Below are 21,245 nucleotides of genomic sequence, written 5' to 3' on the forward strand. Positions count from 1 at the left end.
ACCAAGGCGCAAAATAACTGCCCATGAACTGAGAAAAGTCAAGCGTGTAGCTGCCAAGATGCCACTTGCCACCAGTTTGGCCATATTTCAGAGCTGCAACATCACTGGAGTGCCCAAAAGCACAAGGTGTGCAATACTCAGAGACATGGCCAAGGTAAGAAAGCCTGAAAGACGACCACCACTGAACAAGACACATAAGCTGAAACGTCAAGACTGGGCCAAGAAATATCTCAAGACTGATTTTTCTAAGGTTTTATGGACTGATGAAATGAGAGTGAGTCTTGATGGGCCAGATGGATGGGCCCGTGGCTGGATTGGTAAAGGGCAGAGAGCTCCAGTCCGACTCAGACGCCAGCAAGGTGGAGGTGGAGTACTGGTTTGGGCTGGTATCATCAAAGATGAGCTTGTGGGGCCTTTTCGGGTTGAGGATGGACTCAAGCTCAACTCCCAGTCCTACTGCCAGTTTCTGGAAGACACCTTCTTCAAGCAGTGGTACAGGAAGAAGTCTGCATCCTTCAAGAAAAACGTGATTTTCATGCAGGACAATGCTCCATCACACGCGTCCATGTACTCCACAGCGTGGCTGGCAAGAAAGGGTATAAAAGAAGAAAATCTAATGACATGGCCTCCTTGTTCACCTGATCTGAACCCCATTGAGAACCTGTGGTCCATCATCAAATGTGAGATTTACAAGGAGGGAAAACAGTACACCTCTCTGAACAGTGTCTGGGAGGCTGTGGTTGCTGCTGCACGCAATGTTGATGGTGAACAGATCAAAACACTGACAGAATCCATGGATGGCAGGCTTTTGAGTGTCCTTGCAAAGAAAGGTGGCTATATTGGTCACTGATTTGTTTTTGTTTTGTTTTTGAATGTCAGAAATGTATATTTGTGAATGTTGAGATGTTATATTGGTTTCACTGGTAAAAATAAATAATTGAAATGGGTATATATTTGTTTTTTGTTAAGTTGCCTAATAATTATGCACAGTAATAGTCACCTGCACACACAGATATCCCCCTAAAATATCTAACTAAAAACAAACTAAAAACTACTTCCAAAATTATTCAGCTTTGATATTAATGAGTTTTTTGGGTTCATTGAGAACATGGTTGTTGTTCAATAATAAAATTAATCCTCAAAAATACAACTTGCCTAATAATTCTGCACTCCCTATATGACTACCGTGGATTTAAAGGATGCGTATCTACATCTATTCCTCAGATTCGTCTTTCTGGACAGGCATTACCAGTTTGTGGCCCTTCCTTTCGGGTTGGCCACGGCTCCCAGAATTTCCACAAAGGTGCTAGGGTCCCTTTTGGCGTTTCTAAGACTGCGGGGTATAGCAGTGGCGCCTTATCTAGACGACATCTTAATTCAGGCGTCGACTTTCCAGCTGGCTTATGTATTTCCACCGTTTCCACTTCTGGTTGCCAGAATCAAGCAGGAGAGAGCTTCAGTGATTCTGATAGCGCCTGCGTGGCCACACAGGACTTGTTATGCAGACCTGGTGGACATGTCATCTGTTCCACCGTGGACTCTGCCAATGAGGCAGGACCTTCTAATCCAAGGTCCATTGAAGCATCCAAATCTAACTTCTCTGCGTCTGACTGCTTGGAGATTGATTCTATCAAAGCGTGGTTTCTCTGAGTCGGTAAATTGATACCCTGATTCAGGCTATAAAGCCTGTCACCAGGAAAATCTATTATAAGATTTGGCGCAGATATCTTTGTTGGTGTGAATCCAAGGGTTACTCATGGAGTAAGATTAGGATTCCTAGAATTTTGTCCTTTCTCCAAGAAGGATTGGAGAAGGGATTATCAGTTAGTTCCTTAAAAGGACAAATATCTGCTTTGTCTATTCTTTTACACAAACGTCTGGCAGATGTCCCAGATGTTCAAGCGTTTAGTCAGGCCTTGGTCAGGATCAAGCCTGTATTTAAACCTGTTGCTCCACCATGGAGCCTAAATTTAATTCTTAATGTTCTTCAAGGGGTTCCGTTTGAACCTATGCATTCCATAGATATTAAGCTTCTATCTTGGAAAGTTTTGTTTTTAGTAGCTATCTCTTCGGCTCGAAGAGTTTCTGAGTTATCTGCTTTACAGTGTGACTCACCTTACCTAGTTTTCCATGCAGATAAGGTGGCTTTGCGTACCAAACCTGGGTTTCTTCCTAAGGTTGTTTCTAATAGGAATATCAATCAGAAGATTGTTGTTCCTTCTCTGTGTCTTAATCCTTCATCAAAGAAGGAACGTCTGTTGCACAATCTTGATGTAGTTCGTGCTTTAAAGTTCTACTTACAAGCAACTAAAGATTTCCGTCAAACATCTTCATTGTTTGTTGTTTATTCTGGTAAACGGAGAGGTCAAAAGGCTACGGCTACCTCTCTTTCCTTTTGGCTGAAAAGCTTCATCCATTTGGCTTATGAGACTGCTGGCCAGCAGCCTCCTGAAAGAATTACTGCTCATTCTACTAGAGCAGTGGCTTCCACATGTGCTTTTAAAAATGAGGCTTCTGTTGAACAGATTTGTAAGGCGGTGACTTGGTCTCGCTTCACACTTTTTCCAAATTTTCAAAATTTGATACTTTTGCTTCTTCGGAGGCTATATTTGGGAGAAAGGTTCTACAAGCAGTGGTGCCTTCCGTTTAAGGCACCTGTCTTGTCCCTCCCTTCATCCGTGTCCTAAAGCTTTGGTATTGGTATCCCATAAGTATGGATGAATCCGTGGACTCGATACATCTTACAAGAGAAAACAGAATTTATGCTTACCTGATAAATTTCTTTCTCTTGTGATGTATCGAGTTCACGGCCCGCCCTGTCTATTTAAGACAGGTAGTATATTTTTATTTAAAAAACTTCACCAATTTAAAAAAGTCACCACTGCACCCTATAGTTTCTCCTTTTTCTTCCTAGCCTTCGGTCGAATGACTGGGGGGGTGGAGCTAAGGGAGGAGCTATATGGACAGCTCTGCTGTGGGTGCTCTCTCTGCCACTTCCTGTAGGGAAGGAGAATATCCCATAAGTATGGATGAATCCGTGGACTCGATACATCACAAGAGAAAGAAATTTATCAGGTAAGCATAAATTCTGTTTTTTTTATAATTGTTAACCTAGTTCTTATGCGGCCTTGTGGCTGTTACAATACTACTCTCAACCCATGTTTTTCATTTACAGAACAATTTACTCATGCTGGCCATATTAGCTTTTGAGGTGACCATCTACCGGCATCAGGAGTATTACAGATGCCGAAACAACGTCACCGCCCCTGCCACTAAAACAATCTTTCATGATATCACAAGGCAACACCTCGATGATGGTCTCATTAATTGTGCCAAGTTTTTCATAAACTACTTCTTCTATAAGTTTGGATTGGAGGTAAGTCTTATTTTGTATGACTAGATGTAAACCATATTCACTTAGTGCAAGATTTAATTTTACGATCAACAGTGAACTTTCTAATTGTATCATGTGACTCGCACTTGTATAAATTCACTCTGATTTAATGTTTTATTAAGGTAATAATAGATAAATGTTTTAGAGAACTCATTAATTGTGTTAGAGTATCTCATTGTTGTACCTTTGCTTGCATATAATTATGTGTCCAATCCCTGAAAAGTGGTTAAAAAGATATCTCAAGCCACCTCCAGAGCATCAATGCACAAATGGGAGCAAGCTGAACTCATCTGGTGAGCCAATGACAAGAGGCATATGTATATAGCCATCAATCACCAGCTAGCTCCCAGCAGTGCATTGCAGACCAAGCCTACCTAGGTATGCTTTTTTTTTATCAAACAATACGTTTAGGTGGACATAAAGACAATAATAGTAAATTGAAAAGTTTGTTAACATTGCATATTATCTGTACAATACAAGTTTAATAATTTAAGAAGTATTTAATGATTTTAAGTATTTAATAATTTTAAGAAATAACTATGATGGATACAGTTAAAAGAAACTGGGAACTGAGGCCAAATGTACAGTATTAAACATTTTCCAAAATAAAATCTTATAACTTTCTAGTAAAAAATAATTGGCTATGCTGCACTGCTGACTCAAACACCATATGTTTGTCACTCTATTTTGCAGACCTGTTTCTTACTGTCTGTTAATGTAATTGGCCAGAGAATGGACTTCTTTGCCATGATTCATGCGTTTTGGCTGTTTGGCGTATTATACCGACGCAGAAGAAAATCTATTGCAGAAACCTGGCACAGATACTGCTGCTTTCTTGCATGTATTATTACATTCCAGTATTTGTTCTGCATTGGCATTCCCCCTGCTCCATGTAAAGGTATATTATTCTTTATATGTCATACGTTTTTGTATTAGTGGGAACTGATTTTAACTATGTTAAGATATAAACCCATCAACCTGTTGTTTCTCTTGCAGATTATCCTTGGAGACATTATGGAGCCAAGTTTGACTCAAATTTAATAAAATGGCTGTATTTTCCAGACTTCATTGTGAGACCTAACCCATTATTTCTTGTCTGTAAGTCTTTGCAGAATATAATAACATTCATCCTGCTGTTATATTTATTGCTTGAAATGTACTTTTCATATATATTGTATTGAATTAATTTTAAGATGAAAACCGCCTATATTTCACTAATTTCAAAAAAGGAAAATCAATTTAAAAAATCTAATAATAAAAAAACAATATATATTTAGTTTTAGATTTAAAAAAAACACACCAAAAATTTAATTTAATGTTCTGTGTAAAATGAATCATACTATAAGTTACATGCACGCTACAAAGGTGCAGCAAAATTAGCACTCTCATATATATATAAATACCGTCCATATAGCTGTGTTACCCTCCTAGGGACATCCGCCTGGGTGCAGGAATGAACAATATAATCCTTGAAAAGTAAATGCACTCACAGGTCTTTCTCAATCCAAGTGAAACCAAAGGTTTGTTTTATTGATGTAACGTTTTCAGGGATACAATTTACGACTATTGATACCAGTGGCGCAGAATCATCTGACACAGATAGGAGCATGACACAAGGTTCACAGCTATCCCCTATGGGGCACACTACACAACCTACACACGACACCCCATATATGCACCGTGGCCATTCAACCCCTGATCATTTTTTAGGGGTAACTACCCGATCACGAGGGGAAGGTGGGGGCAGAGAAAACGTAGACCACATATCAGGAGGGCGGGCTGGCAGGTACAGACCACCCCTCCGCAGTCGGCGGAGGATGTAGTTATTAACCTTAGCCAGCACACTCTAACTCTGATTGAAAGACAGACTCTTAATAAGGGTCTGTCATTTGTACCTAGCCAGTCTATTTCTGAATTAGATCTTAAAATTGATCTATATAAGCTTCATAGGACTATGAAGATTAAGGAGCACTTTCAACATCTTCCAGAAAGGGAGGTAGACAATAGTCCCACACAACGGTGTAAAAAATCAAGCACTTTTGAACCCCAAAATAGTAGTGCTAGCACCAAGACTTTCATGAGATTAATCACACAGGACATGGAATCTGAGAGAACACATAGGGTATGGAAACATAACCTTTCAGAGGACGAGAGAAAAGCTATTCGCTCATTGCAGGATGACCACTCTCTAGTCATCCGCCCTGTTTTGATGGATTATACGGACTACAGAGCAGACATTCTGCAACAGCTGGCGGACATCAATACATATATACCTCTGACACATGACCCCACAAGTAAGTTTAAACAGGAACTAGACAGCATCCTAAAATTGGGCTTTGAACAGGGATATATATCAGATCAGATATTTGAGTTTTGTATCACACTACATCCTAAAATCCCAATTTTATATACAATCCCTAAAATACACAAAACTTTGGAGAAGCCCCCGGGTCGACCCATAGTCTCTGCCATTCAATCTCTGACACAACCCGTAGCCCAATATATTGACATTCACCCTGGATGTCAACAGCCTCTACACCATCATCCCTCATCGGGCGGGCCTAGCTGCAGTTAAGGAATATGTCACTAATAGCATGACCTATGACGGCCCCCCGGTTGAGTACTTACTGACTCTGTTGGAATATTGCCTTAATCGAAATTACTTTAGATTTGAGAAGGATTTTTACCTACAGGTAGCTGGGACGGCAATGGGGTCTAATATGGCCCCATCATACGCCAATATCTACATGTCCCAATTTGAAGATGAGTATCTGTGGCATACTGGCACATCTTCTATCATGTTTTACGTCCGGTACATTGACGACGTCTTTCTGGTCTGGCGGGGGGGACAACAGACACTTATGGAATGGTTTGACAAATTCAACAATACAGACACACCGGTAAGGTTTAAAATGACACATAGTGACACCCAGATACATTTTCTAGATTTGAATATATTCATACAGGAACACACATTGGGTAGTACACTATACAGCAAGCCTACCGATCGTAACTCCCTACTGAATTCTGCTAGTTGCCACCCCCCTGCACTACTTAGGGGTATTATCAAATCCCAATTTATCAGAGTGATTCGGAACAATTCCGATAGAGCCACGGGGGTCTCTCAGTTACAGCTGATGAGGGACAAATTCCTCCAAAGAGGCTATAAGGCACGGATGGTGAATGATGTACTACAGGAGGTGATGGAGCTTACACTGGATAGTCTTATCAATAAGGTTGCTATAGCCCGTGAATCAAAAAGGTTAATCATGGCCACTACATTTGCTCCTAATACTACAGAAGCAGGGAAGGCCTTGAGACAACACTGGCCCTTAATGCAATCAGATACAAGATTGATCTTCACTAAGGACCTTACACCAATGGTAGCATATAAGCGGGGTACCAACTTGCGGGACATCCTGGTCAAGACTGACCCAAAGAAGTGTTACCAAGAGAGGACGTACAAGAATATTAAAGGCTCATATAGATGTCTTGGCTGTACCACATGTAATGGCCTCATCTCCACAAAAACATTCCATCACCCACATACCAACCAAGTTTTCTCCATAAAGCATTCCATCACATGCACCACCACTCACGTGGTTTATTTGCTGTTTTGCCCATGTGCCTGGTTTTATGTGGGCAAAACCATTGGAACACTACGAGAGAGAATGGCCAATCACAGACGAGCAATACGCGTGGCTTTGACAACAGGTGAATCCGAACAACCGGTGGCAAGGCATTGTGCCCAAATGGGCCACCAAGTATCTTCAATCAGATACATTTTGATTGACCATATCCCCTGCCTGGACAGGGGTGGCGACCGGGATAGGACTCTGCTCCGACGAGAAGCTGAGTGGATGTACCGCCTGGGCACAATAATCCCAGGGGGGCTTAACTCACCACCGGATTTCAAGATGTTAATCTAGGGTGGAGATACATACTTGGGGTACGCAAGAATCAGATGTTGGTGTGGACTGGTGTAGCTGGGGGTCAGACCCTAGGGAGGGTAGACCCACTGTTTCTACTCCTAGCCCCATGATGCAATTGGGTCATTATGTGATCCTTTGGCATCATGTAACCAATAGGTCTTCATTCTAAAAGTTACCCACTTAGAGTTCTCCTAGACCCAATGAATCAGGCAGATTTGGCTTGATTTTATTCTATCTCTCCAGTGAAAATTTATGATACCTTCTGGGTATATATTGGGGACTTATGAAGAATGGATGCAGTATGATAATCTTGTATATGGTGCCAACTATGTGATACTAATGGAGCTCTGTAATTATACATATGGGATATGATATAGTAGGGGTACAATACACCCGGTCTCAGCACTATATGATATAATCCCAATAGAATGGAAGTCATTGTACAGAGTATATAATATCCCACTCATGGGCTAACTAGCCTGTTCCGTATTTATAGTCGGCAACATTATTTCGATTATTTGATGAATGTCTATTTTATACTATTGAGGGCCTAGCTCCCATATCGATAGTACCAAAAGTAATGAAAGGGCATTACTTTTAACATATCTAGAGTCTATCAAAATATATTTTTTATGTATATAATCCTTCTATGTATATATGGTTTTAGTATTCTGTGATACTCCAAATGGGGGTGACCACCGGAATATGGAGCATTTATCTCTCCCGGCTGGTACTTATAATCATCAGACTTAAGTTTTTGTACTATCTCAGACACCGTAGAGAAAGGGTGCATGCGAATTTGTTTATCCGGGTTGCCATGGTAACCAGCGGTAATTCCGTGCACTCGATTCCTGTGAGGTGGGCGAGAAAGACTTGAGAGAATATGCCCCAATTAGACATCGGTCACACATTTGGGTAAGGTATATGCAGGTGCAACTGATGTGCACTTAATGTGTTAAGTGGATCAAATTTTTTGTATGTTTTCACATATATGATGCATGATGCTAGTATTGAAAAAGCACGGATTGATTCACTTTTGAAACGGCACATCAGCATTAAGATAAGATTGATGCTATAGGCTAGATCACATTTGATTATTTGCAAATGTACCATGCTGAAATCGGATAATATAATAATTTGACATTCTCACACCGGTAGTGCTTAGATACATAGCACTTCCGGTTTTTCACTCTGAATGGAACGCAAGGCGTGCGTTCCAGCTCAATGCCTTGGTTTTTTAATTCACTGATCACACACAGGTATTGCTTGTTTGATTAATTATTTTGTTTTGAACTGTGTATGCATGTATAAATTGAACACATTCTCACTTTGTTGTTATGCTGATGAAGGGGAAGATAACCCTGAAAACGTTACATCAATAAAACAAACCTTTGGTTTCACTTGGATTGAGAAAGACCTGTGAGTGCATTTACTTTTCAAGGATTATATATATATATATATATATATATATATATATATATATATATATATATATATATATATATAGTAAAGAAGCCTTTAATGTAACATTAAAGGTAACTTTGGAAATCCTGGTGAGTGCATCCCCATTCTTTACTACTATCAATACCATGGAAGCACCCTGGGCGGATGAAATGTTAACCGTGAGTGCTGGCCTGCCTGCTGTATATATATATATATTTATATATATTGTAGTGCTAGGTCATCTTTCCCTTATATCTGTTTTAAGACTCTTATTACCAATTTACTCCCATTATCAAATTTTGCAGTCTTTTTATCTGAACACATTATGGGGAACAAGCTCCTACTGAGCATTTGCACAAGCTCACATGGTATACATATACTAGTTTGTGATTGACTGATGTCAGTCACATGATACAGGGGGTCGGAAAATGGGAGAAAAAAATAGTTTGGCAAAAAAAACTACTGCTTTATTTCAAATTCAGAGTAGGTGATATTTCATTGTCTTTTTATTATGCACTTGTTATTATGCAGTTCTACTTGTTTAATATGTTAATTGTAACATATTAAATGGATATTAAAGTCAAGTTGTATATATGCATAGCATAGATTTGCAAAAAAGTCATGAAATACAAGAGATGAGCATACAAGATAAATGTTTTAAAAATTGTCAGTTTGTCAACACAATGTTCAGAGTTTTTCAATTCAATTATAAACCTATTAAAAACTTTGGTGAGGATGTTTATCTTGTCTTTCTTGATTACTGCCAGTTAGTGCTAGCTGTACATGAGTTTATGCACGTTTATAAGCAATCACTGTGTAGTATGTAGCTGGGAAAGACATTTACATCATACTTAGATTACATAATTTAAGCCCCAGACTCTGTAGGGGAAAGAAACGCGCACAGTTTCTGTGTTATTTTTCAGTAAAAAGAAAGTAAGAAATAATGATTATACATTAAAATATTTTTTTATATTTTATTAATTTATTATAATTGAATTTAATATTTTTGTTTGTTTGTTTGTTGTTGGGTTTTTTTGTGCCTGTGTGTGTCTATAGTGCAAGTTTTGCTTTGAGGAAGGCAGTTTTTCATTTTCTATTTACATTACTGCTTTAAAATAACAATTCAGTGGACTGCAATTCTCCATAACAGTGGCTAACTTAGCCACTTGTTGATTCATCTCCATATTTGTAATGGATACATGCATTACTTTAGAAACATAGTATTAATCTTATTATATATATATATATATATATATATATATATATATATATATATATATATATGCTTTTCTCCTCTCTGTGTAGACGATTTTATGTTGTTGCTGTGTGCATCACTTCAAAGACAAATTTTTGAGGATGAAAATAAAGCAGCGGTACGAATCATGGCGGGAGACAATGTAGAAATCTGTATGAACCTTGATGCTGCATCATTTAGCCAACATAATCCCGTTCCTGACTTCATTCACTGCAGGTAAAACCCAATATTGTCATTGATATATTTCTTCTTTATTTTAATCAGAAAGCTACACTTTATGCTGGTCACATTACAACTAACTGATTATGTAATCACTTAAACACTATTACCTAGAAGTTCTTATTATACGCTTTGTCCCAGGAAAAGAGGTGTCTGCACTGCTCCATTTTGTCTGGAATATCCAAGCCCCTCTCACCTCCTCCAACCTTTATCTCTGGTTTAATTTCCTTCACTCTTGTGCAAGTTTAACTTTTCCCTCTCTGCTGCCATAGATCTATTTTATTTTAGGCAAGCATTGGTCATGGACATTTTTAAAAAGTCATCACTTAATTCTAAGGGGTAGATTTATCAAGCAGCGGATGCTGCAATCTACCCCCGAAGCTTCCAGCTCGACGAAAAATTAAGTTAAGAAGCAGCGATCTTAAAACCGCTGCTCCAGAGGTGGCGGACTTCAATCATCCCGATCAGATACGATCGGGATGATTGACACCCCATGCTAGCGGACGATTGGCCGCGAATGTCCAGGGGGCAGCATCGCACAAGCATTTCACCAGAAATGCTTGTGCAATGTTAAATGCCGACAGTGTATGCTGTTGGCATTTAGCAATGTCGGGCGGACATGAGCCGCTACAGCATCCGACATTTAATAAATCTACCCCTAATTATCTAGACAGTTATCTGTCTCTTTTATTATGTCTAAACAATTGCAATATAAACAATTCCTATATCATGTCCGTCCGACATTTAATAAATCTACCCCAATTATCTAGACAGTTATCTACATCTTCTATTATGTCTAAACAATTGGAATATAAACAATTCATAACTATTCCCATTTCATCATTACCCTGGCTTCTATGCTTTCTACTCTACCGGCACAGCCTTAATAAAAGTAATTTATGGCCTTCACAAGGCAAAAGAGCAAGATCATTGTTCTATACTAATATTACTAGACTTGTCCGCCTTTAAAATTGTTGATCACATTTTACTTCTACAAAACCTCTACACTCTTTTTATCCTTAACATGGCTCAGAATTGAATTTCTTGACATTGCAATAAATCTTTTCTTTGTTGATCTCTAACTAGGGTTCTTTCATGAGTCCATCATGATGCCAGTGCTTTCTGTAAACTGGGTGTCAAACCTTATCACATGGGGGGGACACTGGAACACATTGGATTTTTTTATGGCAGCCAATAAACAGATTTTAGAAACACTACTAATCAAAACAAAACATATATACCACATGTTTTTTTTATATATAAACAACTTTTAAATAAACATTTATTAAGGTAGAAACTTTGTAATGATTTTGCTTGCTAACATGTGAACATCTGTCTGATAACATGTTAGGTGTATAGACTTTTGTTATTGTATAGATTCAGAAAGCTATATATACAGGGTTTTCTATCACCTGTATCTTTAAAAGTATATTCTGCACATGTTCATTAAAGATGAATATTGCTAATAGAAAATCAAAGAACTTGAAATTCTTCTTTAGTCCAGCTACATAAAGTCATTAGTTTGGAAATGGAAGTGCCACCTTAGGTTGAACAAATTTGTTTTGTACCCTAAAGTTAAAGGGACATGAAACCCAAAAAGTTTTTTTGGTGATTCAGATAGAGAATACAATTTTAAACAACTTTCTAATTTACTTATATTATCTAATTTGTTTCATTCTCTTGGTATCATTTATTGAAGGAGCAGCAATGCTCTCCTGGTTTCTAACTGAACACGTGGGTGAGCCAATGACAATTGGTATATATATGCAGCCACCAATCAGCAGTGAGATCCTAGGTTCTTTGCTGCTCCTGATCTTTCCTAGATAAACCTTTAAGCAAAGGATAACAAGAAAATAAGCAAATTAAATAATAGAAGTAAATTAGAAAGTTGTTTAAAATTGTATGATCTATCTGATTACTGAAAGAAAATGTAGGGGTTTCATGTTCCTTTAAAGAAGCAAATATCATCATTTGCATTCCAGTATTATTTCTAACCTCCCACCAGTGATCTAAACAGAGATATCCAAGAGTCTAATGGCACAACTTCTTGGACGCCTCTTCAGCATCTAAAACATAATTTGTTGAGGAGAGAATGCCTCATATTCTCTGTAAATCCTGAGCCTGTTGCCAATTTTTGAGCCAAAGTCAGGATGCCCTAGTCCAAACAGTACTCTATGTCATGCTAGACTCCTGACATGTGTCTCAAGTATACAACTAGTCTCCCAAACATGTTGACACAACTATTATTAAGTTATACAATTTATGTTATTAACTTATTATGCTGCTGTATTATATCTCTCATTATTTTATGCAGCTTGTTACTCTTTGGCAAGTAGCAGATTGTTCTGGTGGATGGCAGAGTTTAAGGCCCCAGCTTGTATCTTGTGTGCCAATGCATAAATATGCCTCCCTGGTATCTAGCAGGTGTCTGCATGAGATACGTGTCTCAAAGCACTAAATGTCAAGGGAAAAATCCTTATAGCAAACATGTTATTGAAAGTAGTATTTCTCTTTCAGGTCATATTTGGACATGTGTAAAGTCATAATGTTTAGTTACCTCTTCTGGTTTGTCCTCACTATCATCTTCATTACGGGAACTACACGAATCAGCATATTCTGTATGGGATACTTGGTAGCTTGTTTCTATTTCCTTTTGTTTGGTGGAGATCTTCTACTAAAGCCTATAAGAAGCATATTACGATACTGGGATTGGTTGATTGCCTACAATGTGTTTGTTATAACGATGAAAAATATATTATCGGTAAGTACATTATTTTTAGTCTATAATAAATACAAATATTGAGCATCTTTTTGTATATGTGGTTGTAAAGAATGCATTTCCTTGTGCCATTGTACAAATCACATATGTGTATATCAAAAGATATCTTTTGGCAGTTTGGTCACAAGAAGTCAGACAGAAGATTTATTTTATTATTACATAGTAGATAAGGTTGAAAAAAGACCGAAATCCATCACTTCAACCTGTACAAATCTTAAATACTTACAAGCTCCATTAAGCTTAAATAATCCCACTAAAAGGTGACTCATTTAATACTAGCAATCATATCTATGAATTTTGTTTATAGACAGAAATGTATCCAAACAACTTTTAAATGTATCTAGGGTATTGGCATTCACTACCTCCTTTGGTAATGAGTTCCACAATTTTATTGCTCTTACAGTGAAAAAACGTTTCCGTTGCAGGAGATTAAATCTCCTTTCCTCCAACCTTAAATTGTGACCTCTTGTCACAAACAATTTTCTTGGAATAAACAGAGCTTCTGCCATCTCTGTATATATTTATTACTACTCCCAAATCCCTTTTCTCCTCTGTTTGGCTAAGTCTTGTCCCATTTAAATAATAAGTTGCCTGCTTATTTTTACTTGTAGAACCTTGCATTTTCCCATATTAATTCTCATTTTCCATTTACTTGCCCATACTTCTAATAATTTTTGCAGGTCCCTTTGAAACAAAAGTTCATCCTGCTCTGACCTAATGACCTTACTTAATTTAGTATCATCTGCAAAAATAGAGATGTCGCTATTTAATCCTTGCTCCAAGTCATTTATAAAAATATTAAAAAGAACAGGGCCCAGTACTGATCCCTGGGGGACTCCACTGATTACCTTTGTCCAATCTGAGTATGATCCATTTACTACTACTCGTTGCTCCCTATCTTTTATCGAGTTTTTTTTATCCATGAGCAAACATTTTCAGCTATTCCCAGTCCCTTAATTTTGTGCATTAATCTCTCATGTTGCACTGTATCAAATGCCTTTGCAAATTTATCTATAGTTTTGCTTACTTCCTCATAGAATCTAATTAGATTAGTCTGACATGATCTATTTCTAAAAAAACCATGCTGATTAGAACTCATAATCTTGTTTACACGAATATGATCATCATTATAATCCCTTATAATCCCTTCAAATATCTTCCCCACTATTGATGTCAGACTAACTGGTCTATAGCTTCCTGGATCATCCCTGCTTCCCTTTTTGAAGAGTGGCACCACATCAGCTTTACGCCAATCCTGGGGTACCATGCCTGAGGATATTGTACTTCTACTTGCTACAACTATGAGTTAAACATATATAAAGTCAGCTCCAGAGCAGCAATGCACTTCTGGGATTTAGCTGAACACATTTGGTGAACCAATGCCAAGAGGCACGTGTGTAGCCCACAATTACCAACTAGCTCACAGTAGTGCATTGCTACTCCTAAGCATACATAGGTATGCTTTCAACAAAGTCTACCAAGAGAACAAAGTACATTTGATAATATAAGTAAATTGAAAAGTCTCTAAACATTGCATATTCTTTCTAATCCGTTAAAGTTTAATTTTGACTTTCATTTCCCTTTACTCAAATCTTCAAGCCTCAAAAATGAATGGTTTGTGTATGTGTGTATATTTATTATTCAAGTGTCTGGAACTCTAGAAACTTACATCTTGTCTTAAACATTAACATCTCAGTGGGCCAAGCACAGTTTGGCCATGACCCTGACTTCTACCCAATGTAAGCCTTCAAAAGTTTAATGGAATGTTTATTAGTTACAGAACATAAAGTTTCCAGATGAATACTGGTGTTTAAGAGTGAAACACAACTTCTTAGCTTATCTATAAGAGTGGGTTGTGCACCCAGATAATCTTCGCTCTCTGGATGTTTAAAGGGACACTAAACCCAAAAAAATTCTCCCATGATTCAGGTAGATAATTTAGATTTAAACAACATTCCAATTTACTTCTATTATCTAATTTGCTTCATTCTTTAGATATCCTTTGCTGAAGAAATAGCAATGCACATGGGTGAGCCAATCACATGAGGCATCTATGTGCAGCCACCAATCAGCAGCTTGTAAGCCTATCTAGATATCCTTTTCAGCAAAAGATATCAAGAGAATAAAGAAAAATAGATAATAGAAGTAAGTTAGAAACTTGTTAAAAATTGCATGTTCTGTCTAAATCATGAAAGAAAAAATTGGGGTTTCATGTCCCTTTAAGGCACATTAACTCTTTCCTACTACAAGTCTTTTACATACTCTATAAAACATTGTTAATACATTGCTTTAGTATCAAATGAAAATAACCCACAAAACCCATGTATAATATCAAATAATTTTCTGCACAAGAATATTTATTGGTTATTCTCACCAAGAATAAATACAAGCAATTGTAACATATATCACCTGCCTTTCTCTGATACTTTTGTTAAAAGGAAGTTTCAGAATCAAAATAAATTACATATTTCTCTTGTAAGGTGTATCCAGTCCACGGATCATCCATTACTTGTGGGATATTCTCATTCCCAACAGGAAGTTGCAAGAGGACACCCAACAGCAGAGCTGTAATATAGCTCCTCCCCTAACTGTCATAGCCAGTCATTCTCTTGCAACTCTCAACAAGCTAGGTCGTTGTAGGAGAGAGTGGTTAAATATAGCTAGTTTATTTTCTTCAATCAAAAGTTTGTTATTTTTAAATAGTACCAGAGTTGTGCTATTTTATCTCAGGCAGTAAATAGAAGAAGAATCTGCCTGAGGTTTCTATGATCTTAGCAGGTTGTAACTAAGATCCATTGCTGTTCTCATATATGTCTGAGGGAATTACACAGATGAGGTAACTTCAGCGAGAGAATGGCGTGCAGTTTATTCTGCTATCAGGTATGTGCAGTTATAATTTTTTCTAGAGATGGAAAACACTAGAAAATGCTGCTGATACCGGATTAATGTAAGTTAAGCCTGAATACAGTGATTTAATAACGACTGGTATCATGCTTACTCCCAGGGGTAATACCCTTATGATATTGCAATATAAAACGTTTGCTGGCATGTTTAATCATTTTTATATATGCTTTGGTGATAAAACTTTATTGGGGCCTAGTTTTTTCCACATGACTGGCTTAAATGTTGACTAGAAACAGTTTTACTGAGGCTTTCCACTGTTATAGTATAAAAGTTACAGTTGGTGCAGTTAAAATGACAAACTGTGACATCCAGCTTCCCTCAGGAGTCCCCTGTATGCTATAGGACATCTCTAAAGGGCTCAAAGGCTTTCCAAAGTCGTTTATTGGGGAAGGTAGGACCACAGCTTGCTGTGGCAGTTGGTTGTGACTGTTAAAAAACGTCTATTTCGTTTTTTTGATCCGTTTTTTGAACTAAGGGGTTAATCATCCATTTGCAAGTGGATGCAATGCTCTGCTAGCCTATTACATACACTGTAAAATTTTCGTTTGATTTACTGCATTTTTTCACTGTTTTTCAAATTCTGGCAAAATTTGTTTCTCTTAAAGGCACAGTACCGTTTTTTTTTTTATATTTGCTTGTTAACTTGATTTAAAGTGTTTTCCAAGCTTGCTAGTCTCATTGCTAGTCTGTATAAATATGTCTGACATAGAAGAAACTCCTTGTTCATTATGTTTAAAAGCCATGGTGGAACCCCCTCTTAGAATGTGTACCAAATGTACTGATTTCATTTTATGTAATAAAGATCAGATTCATTTTTTTAAAAATTATCACCAGAGGAATCTGACGAGGGGAAAGTTATGCCGACTAACTCTCCCCATGTGTCAGACCCTTTGACTCCCGCCCAAGGGACTCACGCTCAAATGGCGCCAAGTACATCTAGGGCGCCCATAGCGTTTACTTTACAAGACATGGCGGCAGTCATGGATAATACACTGTCAGCGGTATTAGCCAGACTACCTGAACTTAGAGGTTAGCGAGATAGCTCTGGGGTGAGACAAAATGCAGAGCATACTGACGCTTTAAGAACCATGTCTGATACTGCCTCACAATATGCAGAAGCTGAGGAAGGAGAGCTTCAGTCAGTGGGTGATGTTAATGACTCAGGAAAGATACCTGATTCTAATATTTTTACATTTAAATTTAAGCTTGAACACCTCTGCGTGTTGCTTACGGAGGTTTTAGCTGCTCTGAATGACTGTCATACCATTGCAGTGCCAGAGAAATTGTGTAGACTGCATAAATGCTTTGCAGTGCCGGTGTGTACTGATGTTTTTCCAATACCTAAAAGGTTTACAGAAATTATTAATAAGGAATGGGATAGACCAGGTGTGCCGTTCTCTTCCCCTCCTATTTTTAGAAAAATGTTTTCCAATAGACACCACCACACGGGACTTATGGCAGACAGTCCCTAAGGTGGAGGGAGCAGTTTCTACTCTAGCAAAGCGTACTACTATGCCTGTCGAGGACAGTTGTGCTTTTTTAGATCCAATGGATAAAAATTAGAAGGTTACCTTAAGAAAATATTTATTCAACAAGGTTTTATCCTACAGCCCATTGCATGCATTGCCCCTGTCACTGCTGCTGCGGCGTACTGGTTTGAGTCTCTGGAAGAGGCCTTACAGGTAGCGACTCCATTGGATGACATACTTGGCAAATTTAGAGCACTTAAGCTAGCCAATTATTTTATTTCTGATGCCATTGTTCATTTGAATAAACTAACGGCTAAGAATTCTGGTTTTGCTATACAGGCGCGCAGAGCGCTATGGCTTAAATCATGGTCAGCTGACGTGACTTTAAAATCTAAGCTACTTTACATTCCCTTCAAGGGGCAGACCCTATTCGGGCCTGGTTTGAAGGAGATTATTGCTGATATCACGGGAGGAAAAGGTTGTGCCCTTCCTCAGGACAGGTCCAAATCTAGGGCCAAACAGTCTAATTTTCGTGCCTTTCGAAACTTCAAGGCAGGTGCGGCATCAACTTCCTCTAATAATAAACAAGAGGGAACTTTTGCTCAATACAAGATGGTCTGGAGACCAAACCAGACCTGGAAAAAAGGTAAGCAGGTCAAAAAGCCTGCTGCTGCCTCTAAGACAGCATGAAGGAACGACCCCCTATCCGGTAACGGATCTAGTAGGGGGCAGACTTTCACTCTTTGCCCAGGCGTGGGCAAGAGATGTTCAGGATCCCTGGGCATTGGAAATTATATCCCAGGGATATCTTCTGGACTTCAAAGCTTCCCCCCCAAAAGGGAGATTTCACCTTTCACAATTATCTGCCAACCAGATAAAGAGAGAGGCATTCTTACACTGTGTACGAGACCTCCTAGTTATGGGAGTGATCCATCCAGTTCCAAAGGAGGAACAGGAACAGGGTTTTTACTCAAATCTGTTTGTGGTTCCCAAAAAAGAGGGAACCTTCAGACCGATTTTGGATCTAAAGATCTTAAACAAATTCATCAAAGTTCCGTCGTTCAAGATGGAAACTATTCGTACCATCCTACCACTGATCCAGGAGGGTCAATATATGACTACAGTGGATCTAAAGGATGCTTATCTTCACATTCCGATACACAAAGATCATCATCGGTTTCTCAGGTTTGCCTTTCAAGACAGGCATTACCAGTTGTAGCTCTTCCCTTTGGATTAGCTACAGCCCCAAGAATCTTTACAAAGGTTCTAGGGTTGCTTTTGGCGGTCCTAAGGCCGCGGGGCATAGCAGTAGCCCCTTATTTAGACGATATCCTGATACAGGCGTCAAACTTCCAAATTGCCAAGTCTCATACGAACGTAGTACTGGCATTTCTGAGGTCGCATGGGTGGAAAGTGAACGAGGAAAAGTGTTCTCTATCCCCACTCACAAGAGTTTCCTTTCTAGGGACTCTGATAGATTCTGTAGAAATGAAAATTTACCTTGACGGAGTCCAGGTTATCAAAGCTTATAAATTCCTGTCGGGTTCTTCATTCCATTCCGCGCCCTTTGGTGGCTCAGTGTATGGGAGTAATCGGCTTAATGGTAGCGGCAATGGACATAGTGCTGTTTGCACGCTTACATTTCAGACCGCTGAAACTATGCAGGCTCAGTCAGTGGAGCGGGGATTACACAGATTTGGCCCCTCAACTGAATCTGGACCAAGAGACCAGGGATCCTCTTCCCTGGTGGCTATCTCGGGTCCATCTGTCCAAAGGTATGACCTTCGCAGGCCAGATTGGACTATTGTAACAACAAATGCCAGCCTTCTAGGTTGGGGTGCAGTCTGGAACTCCCTGAAAGCTCAGGGATTGTGGACTCAGGAGGAGTCTCTCCTTCCAATAAATATTCTGGAACTAAGAGCGATATTCAAGGCTCTTCAGGTTTGGCCTCAGTTAGCAACTCTGAGGTACATCAGATTTCAGTCGGTTAACATCACGACTGTAGCTTACATCAACCATCGAGGGGGAACAAGAAGTTCCCTAGAGATGTTAGAAGTTTCAAAAACAATTCACTGGGCAGAGATACACTCTTGCCACCTATCAGCTATCCATATCCCAGGTGTAGAGCACTGGGAGGCGGATTTTCTAAGTCGTCAGACTTTTCATCCGGGAGAGTGGGAACTCCATCCGGAGGTATTTGCACAGCTGATTCTCCATTGGGGCAAACCAGAACTGGATCTCATGGCGTCTCGCCAGAATGCCAAGCTTCCGTGTTACGGATCCAGGTCCAGGGATCCCAAGGCGACACTGATAGATACTCTAGCAGCGCCCTGGTCTTTCAACCTGACTTATGTGTTTCCACCGTTTTCCTCTGCTCCCTCGACTGATTGCCAAGATCAAGCAGGAGAGAGCATTGGTGATTCTGATAGCACCTGCGTGGCCACGCAGGACCTGGTATGCAGATCTAGTGGGCATGTCATCCTTTCCACCATGGTCTCTGCCTCTAAGACAGGACCTTCTACTTCAGGGTCCTTTCAACCATCCAAATCTAATTTCTCTGAGGCTGACTGCCTGGAGATTGAACGCTTGATTTTATCAAAGCGTGGCTTCTCCGAGTCAGTTATTGATACCTTAATACAGGCACGAAAGCCTGTCATCAGTAAAATTTACCATAAGGTATGGCGTAGATATCTTTATTGGTGTGAATCCAAGGGTTACTCATGGAGTAAGGTCAGGATTCCTAGGATTTTATCTTTTCTCCAAGAAGGTTTGGAAAAAGGATTGTCAGCTAGTTTCTTAAAGGGACAGATTTTTGCTCTGTCTATTCTTTTGCACTAGCATCTGGCAGATGTTCCAGACGTTCAGGCATTTTGTCAGGCTTTAGTTAGAATCAAGCCTGTGTTTAAACCTGTTGCTCCACCATAGAGCTTAAACTTGGTTCTTAAGGTTCTTCAAGGAGTTCCGTTTGAACCTCTTCATTCCATAGATATCAAACTTTTATCTTGGAAAGTTCTTTTTTTTTTGATAGCTATTTCCTCGACTCGTAGAGTCTCTGAGCTATCTGCCTTAAAATGTGATTCTCCTTATCTGATTTTTCATACGGATAAGGTAGTCCTGCGTACTGAACCTGGGTTCTTACCTAAGGTGGTATCTAACAAGAATATCAATCAAGAGATTGTGGTTCCAACCTTGTGTTACACAATCTGGACGTGGTCCGTGCTTTAAAGTTTTACTTACAAGCTACTAAAGATTTTCGTCAAACATCTGCTTTGTTTGTTGTCTACTCTGGACAGAGGAGAGGTCAAAAGGCTTTGGCAACCTCTTTTTTTTTGGCTAAGAAGCTTAATCCGCTTAGCCTATGAGACTGCTGGACAGCAGCCTCCTGAAAGGATTACAGCTCATTCCACTAGAGCTGTGGCTTCCACTTGGGCCTTTAAAAATGAGGCTTCTGTTGAACAGATTTGCAAGGCGGCGACTTGGTCTTCGCTTCATACTTTTTCAAAATTTTACAAATTTGATACTTTTGCTTCTTTGGAGGCTATATTTGGGAGAAAGGTTTTACAGACAGTGGTTTCTTCCATTTAAGTTCCTGCCTTGTCCCTCCCTTCATCCGTGTACTTTAGCTTTGGTATTGGTATCCCACAAGTAATGGATGATCCGTGGACTGGATACACCTTACAAGAGAAAACACAATTTATACTTACCTGATAAATGTATTTCTCTTGTGGTGTATCCAGTCCACGGCCCGCCCTGTCATTTTAAGGCAGGTAATTTTTAAATTTAAACTACAGTAACCACTACACCCTATGGTTCCTCCTTTTCTCGGCTTGTTTTCGGTCGAATGACTGGC

General features: G+C 39.1%; 1 protein-coding gene across 1 annotated transcript in view; it reads left to right on the plus strand.

The window, feature by feature from the left end:
* PIEZO2 (piezo type mechanosensitive ion channel component 2) overlaps window positions 1–21,245 on the plus strand; it is a 655,528-nt gene that overhangs the window by 493,659 nt on the left and 140,624 nt on the right. The window contains exons 25-29 of the mRNA XM_053714912.1: window positions 3,176–3,376; window positions 4,088–4,292; window positions 4,391–4,492; window positions 10,075–10,240; window positions 12,761–13,004. Coding sequence (XP_053570887.1) covers window positions 3,176–3,376; window positions 4,088–4,292; window positions 4,391–4,492; window positions 10,075–10,240; window positions 12,761–13,004 — 918 coding nt within the window. The remainder of the gene's footprint in view (window positions 1–3,175; window positions 3,377–4,087; window positions 4,293–4,390; window positions 4,493–10,074; window positions 10,241–12,760; window positions 13,005–21,245) is intronic.

Source organism: Bombina bombina, chromosome 5 (genome assembly GCF_027579735.1).
Source record: "Bombina bombina isolate aBomBom1 chromosome 5, aBomBom1.pri, whole genome shotgun sequence".
NCBI lineage: Eukaryota > Metazoa > Chordata > Amphibia > Anura > Bombinatoridae > Bombina > Bombina bombina.